The sequence below is a fragment of the Hibiscus syriacus genome, unplaced genomic scaffold, assembly GCF_006381635.1.
Source record: "Hibiscus syriacus cultivar Baekdansim isolate YM2019G1 unplaced genomic scaffold, ASM638163v2 tig00116971_pilon, whole genome shotgun sequence".
Lineage (NCBI taxonomy): Eukaryota > Viridiplantae > Streptophyta > Magnoliopsida > Malvales > Malvaceae > Hibiscus > Hibiscus syriacus.
The window spans coordinates 7,030,001-7,035,653 of record NW_024063495.1 but is presented as its reverse complement, the minus strand read 5'-3'; the positions used below and the strand labels follow the sequence as shown (position 1 = coordinate 7,035,653).

Here is a 5,653-nt window from a genome sequence, read left to right as displayed (position 1 = left end):
CAAATTTACCATGTCTAGAACCATATGATCATGTTACGAGAATGAGTAATCTAGCTTTAATGAACTCAACAATTGAATTTGTAGTTTAGAGTCTGTAAAGTTGTCAGATTAATTAATTCTATACATTCTTATAATTTAGGGTACCACGGATATTTTAATGCGTACATAAAGTTCTTGAACATAATGCAATGGAGTTGAGCATGCTATATGAAACATCTGCACTTCATTAACAATTTGTCTCTCCAAGAGTTTTAACAACAGCACTTTCAACCATCCCTTTCGAATATGCACCAAAACATAACTACAATCCCATTTGTTTTTAATCCTTCAATAGAAAAAAAATGGAGCTTAATTTTGCAGTGCAATTAATTCGAAACCATGCTCTCCGTCTCTTTCACGAACCCGTCTCCAGTCCAGTCCTTATCGGAATCTAAACCTTTTTTAACAGCTTTCCTTTGCCGGACAGCTTCTTTTTGTAGACGGACAAGTTCCGTATGTGTCGTGAAATATGGAAGGGAAGCCCTGAGGAAACAAAGAAAAATGCATTATCCAACCAAACGTTTTGCAAATTATGTGCAATTGCCATTGCGAGAAATCAAGAACACACCCTCTGAAATCTTCTATTGTTTTGAAGTTGTGCTTCTTCATGAAATCCTTCAGTTCTGCACAGAGTTTCTTCACAAGGCCATACCCATGCATCATAACACCGGTACAGACCTACAAGTATGGTCAATGATTATGAAAAGCTTAAAACATAAAAAGAAATTGATTACGGACTTCAGTAATTCATGAAATAATGAAATGAAACTAATACGAGTTGGAAGACTGTAGACAGCCGAGTAAGTTTTGCTCTCAGCAAATCATATTAATTTGTATCATAGAACTGTCACAATATCACTTCAAATTTCCGGGTAAAAGGCTCATACAACTATATAGAGTTTTCAAGAGTATTGCTATGCCACTACACAGCATTGCACCGAACTCGTGTCCTCAAACATTTTTCAGCTATTTATTATCTGGAAAGAGGTATTATGTTACACTTTACAAATAAAACAGTATCTGAATATGCATTCCACATATTCAGATGGCATAATATAACTTTGACCTTAAGATTGACATGCTAAGACATCATTTAAAGGAAACAATTTTATCCACAGGCATGAAGAGATAATAGTCACATTATAGCAGACTAGGTTACTCAGACACGGGTTCAAGTGTCGGACACAGGTATGTATCTGACAGGTATATGGATAGATTTTTCTAAGTTTTCCGTACATTTGGAGGATCCTTGGAAGTCATATGCCCATATCCAAGTGTCGGACATGGGTAATTCATCAAAAATGACAGCAGAAATCAGATTTTAAGGATTATTACCTGGACAGTATTTGCACCAAGAAGAATAAATTCAGCAGCGTCACCCCCAGTCTCAACACCCCCAATGCCAGAAAGTGAGTAATCCTTCATATTAAACTCCGACTTCATCATTTGTGCAATGTTCATCACTTTAGCAAGTGCAATAGGATGGACTGCTTTGCAGGAATAACCCCCAGGAGTTGAGTAGCTGTAAACAGAAGTTTAGGTGCATAAAATCTTCTGGGATGAATTCTGAGCCAATCAAAAACAAAAGATTATTAAATTTGAGAATACAAACCCCTCAACACAGGGCTCTGGGCGCAGAGTATCAAGGCTGATTCCCATCACACTCTGGATGGTATTTATAGCAGCTATCCCCTCACAACCAGTACTTAAAGCAATCCTTGCCGGCTAAAACATACAATATGAGGATAATATTAGTTATCAATAATAAATCAATGCTATCACCAATACAAAGGAATTTCAAAAGAAGGAAAAAGTGATACATTTGCATGCTTTCATTCTAATGGGAAGTCTAAACAATAGTGCTTCAACCCCTCTGTCAATAGTACCAATTGAGCTAAACAATGAAACATACTAACAAATTTTGAGACTGTGTTACTGATAGGTGGCATTCTCAAGAAAACCATGAATTATATCTAAATGTGATGAACATAAAGCTGGACGTGCAGTTTGATTGATATAATTCCCAACCACAAGAAAAAATATATATATACTCATTCAAGAAAGCAGCATGAAAACCTCCTTTTGCCTGGCAGGAGTAAAATTCCATTTACTGGTTTGTCTTCCTTGATAATCATGAAAATTTATTAAAAACAACAAAAAATACTTCCCAATCTATTATTTTTTGTTATTGTTTCCCAATATGTCCAAAGTGTCCAATATGTAGAAACAACAATGATGTCCACTTCCATTTATTTTCAGTTGTAGTTTAAACAAGAAGCAATATGGAATAAACAGACTTACAAATTTTCAGTCATAAATGAATATTCTGCTTACAGCTGGAAATTACAGCTTATATTATATTTTCCTCTGTTTATAGATGAGAAAATTTGTAGCGATTTTTAAGAAACTAATCTGTTGATAAATATGGTGCTTAATGGTGGCCCAACTTACCAAAATACCCAAATGTCATGAGTTTTTGAGATATAGATGTTTTTATGATTTTATCCCTGGGAGCCAAATACAGAAAATTTAAAGTCTTACACATAAAATGCTTCCAATAATGGGAATTCTTATGAAATGTGCCATCAAGTTTAAATATAGCTTTCCAAATAACCATCTAACATTTTTTATTCAAATGTAAAAATGTGTCTCACATTCTTTTGTGTTCTTCTCATGCTATTAAACATCAGGATTGAAAGCAAGTTCCACATAAGCAGTGACATAATTAAACAAGAAAGTAAGCATACCATTGTGATGTCAGTGATGTTAGGAGTCATCTTTGCCCATACAGGAACAGTCGCTTTTGCATTTATCCATCCACAAACTTCCTCCAGCAGTGCACAATCTTGCCCCATCGCCATACCCATTTTTCGCTCAGGCATGCCATGAGGGCATGAGAAATTAACTTCAATGGCGTCCTAGAAACAATATTAATTGATGACTAATAATTCTTTGAAGCACGAGAGATATAAACATAAAATCTAAGTGAAGAATATAGCTTACAATCCCAGTTTGCTCTACTCGATCAATAAGTTCTTCCCAGTCAGCTTTGTTATATTCCTCCATAATAGAGGCAATGAGAATCCTATCTGGATACTCTTCTTTCAGTTGCTTAAACTCTTTCAGCATAGTTTCAAGGGGACGGTCACTGATGAGTTCAATGTTCTCCCACCCAATTATTTGTCCTTTGGCCGAGCCATTAGCTCCTGCTCGTAGCCGGGCATACCTTGGAGTTACATTGATAACCTTGGCAGCATCTAATGACACCTGGCAGAACAATTTGGTGTCAAAGATTCAACACTTGGTATTGTGTTGGCCAATATCACTTGGATTTAAAAGAACATCTCAGACACCATTTCAGATTTGCTTGTAATTGAAAGAGATCCAAATAAATAAAAAGACGTAAAGGTCAAACATCCAAAGTCAATCAGATAAAAATGTTCAAGAGCTCTAGTGAAAAAAGAAATGGAAGCTACCCCCACCAACAATCATCCAAGGTTAATTACCTATAACTAAATCCATAAGATATACATAATACATCTATTTAATTAACGTAAGTACGATTCTTGTATAAATGCAAGACAGTGATTTATACTGATTTTTTTGTGTAGGCCAGGATCACTTGGATTTAAAAGAACAAATCTCAGACAACATTTCAGAATTGCTCGGAATTGAAAGAGATCCAAACAAATTAAAACACGTAAAGGTCAAACATTCAAAGTCAAACAGAACAGATATGTCCAAGAGCTAGTGGAAAAAGAAATGGAAGGCTACCCCCACCAATAATCAGCCAAGGTTTATCACCTAAAACTAAATCCATGAGACTATGATATACATAATACATCTATTTAATTAACATAAGTACGATTCTGGTATAAATGCAAGACAGTGATTTATACGGCTTTCGTTTCAAGATACCCTTTTTTTGTTTTTTTAACAATTTTTTTCTCGAGTGTTAATCCCATTTTACGTTGAATTTGTACAATTTTAAAAACTTCGGATAATGTTTTCTTTCTTTTCTTGATTCTACCATCTTCGTTTTCGAAATACAAAGTTGTAAAGACAAGTAAGTTTCGCTTCCTCCATTAAACCGTTCAGTAAGAGTGATTACTGAGTAACTGTAAGAAAAAGATGGAAGTTCGAATTCTCCAATGCGTCAATACGATCTAAAAAAATAATTTATGTTACATATCAAACTAAAACCACCACAAAGAAAAGGAGGGAAGGAAGGAACTTACAGTCTTGGCGATGACAGCGCCCCAGCCTTCATCAAAGGCTCTCTTCATGACCGTGTAGTTAGTACCGGGTGGACCCGACCCGATCACAAAGGGATTGGGCATCTGGAATCCATTAACGCAGACGCTCAAATCCGGCTCGGTTTGAGAATCCGAAGCGAAGACCTTGAAGCCGACTCGAGTGGGGCGAGTGGATCTCGGAGGAGGAGCACGGCGAGTGAAAGCAAGGTCGGCAAATGAATTCCGGTTGCTGTGAGCAACCTTGGAGAATTGGAGAGAAGCCATGGATGCGTGTATGGAAGAAGAGAGGATTATTTTTGAGATTGAATCTGAGACGTAATGCCGTGGGGAAAAGAAACTGACAAGGAGGATATCCTAGGGACTCTGGGTTGTAGTTTTTGACTTTATGTATCATACTCCATCATCCTTCCAATTATTAATACCGTACATAACTGGTAGTTGTATGGTAAGTAATCTTAATATACAATTAAAGAAAAATGTTATTGAAAATGTTATTATTTTTTAAATATTTTAGATAAAAAATTATTTAAAAAATTATTTTTTTATCTAAAACATTAATATTTTTAATATTTAGGGTAAAATGTCTAATATTAATATTTTCGGTATAAAAAATAAAATTTTAGGTAGTATTTTATCAAATATGTTAAATATTTTTGATAATATTTCTGATAGAAATAATAATATTCTAGGTAATTTTTTTACTGAAAATGTTAAAAAATAATAACATTTCTAATAATATCTTTTTTAGCTGTATATTAGGCTGTCGCGCGTGAGATTTCCCTTACATAACTCCATTACTATTAGTTTGATTATAAGCGGATAACTTAAAAACAGTGTTTAATTAGGGGTAAACTACATAAATGATCATTCAATTATAAAATATTTTTTTTGAATCTTCATATTATTAAAAATTATCAAATAATTATCAAAATATTTAAAAATAAAGGGGATAGCTGTCGACTGCAACAATGCTGAGGCAGTTTCCATGAACTGTTTGAACAAGAGGAGGAGCAAGAAAACTATTATAAAAATCTACAGTGAAGCATTTGTTGTTTTCTTTAAAGATAAAAATGAAGTCCATTCTCATTACTCACAGTAAGAAATGTGGATTTCTCAGGGATTTTCTAGAGCCTGTGGAGGGTGAAGAAAGAGTCGTGATGCGTAGAAGAAATGGACGTGTAAATCTCATCGGGGGGAATACCATCTCGTCAGTGCGTGGGGCTGGGTGAGTTTTTTTTATGAATGTGGGGATATTTTTAGAAAATTATGAAAAATTTGAGTTCTTTTAAATATTTATGAATTTTATTTTTAAAAAATTAAATAGAATTAAGAATTAAGTCACATGCCAATGATTGGTT

General features: G+C 34.5%; 1 protein-coding gene across 1 annotated transcript; it reads right to left on the bottom strand.

Moving 5' to 3' along the window:
• Positions 1–319: 319 nt before the first annotated feature.
• On the bottom strand, positions 320–4,617 carry LOC120192070 (dihydropyrimidine dehydrogenase (NADP(+)), chloroplastic-like). Its single transcript, XM_039194923.1, has 7 exons — positions 4,278–4,617; positions 3,043–3,306; positions 2,787–2,957; positions 1,652–1,764; positions 1,375–1,561; positions 608–717; positions 320–522 (listed from the first exon to the last, which is right to left on the bottom strand). Exons 1-7 carry the CDS (start codon positions 4,557–4,559, stop codon positions 366–368), a joined length of 1,284 nt encoding a protein of 427 aa, XP_039050854.1. The 5' UTR covers positions 4,560–4,617; the 3' UTR covers positions 320–365.
• Positions 4,618–5,653: the final 1,036 nt, after the last annotated feature.

Bases quoted from the DNA above. Each gene is read 5' to 3' on its own strand.
- LOC120192070 (XM_039194923.1), bottom strand. From the start codon at position 4,559: ATGGCTTCTCTCCAATTCTCCAAGGTTGCTCACAGCAACCGGAATTCA. The intron at 2,958-3,042 runs GTAAGCTATATT...TATTGTTTCTAG, and splicing joins GAGTAGAGCAAACTGGGATT to GACGCCATTGAAGTTAATTT. The intron at 718-1,374 runs GTAATAATCCTT...CCATACTTGTAG, and splicing joins TTGGTGCAAATACTGTCCAG to GTCTGTACCGGTGTTATGAT.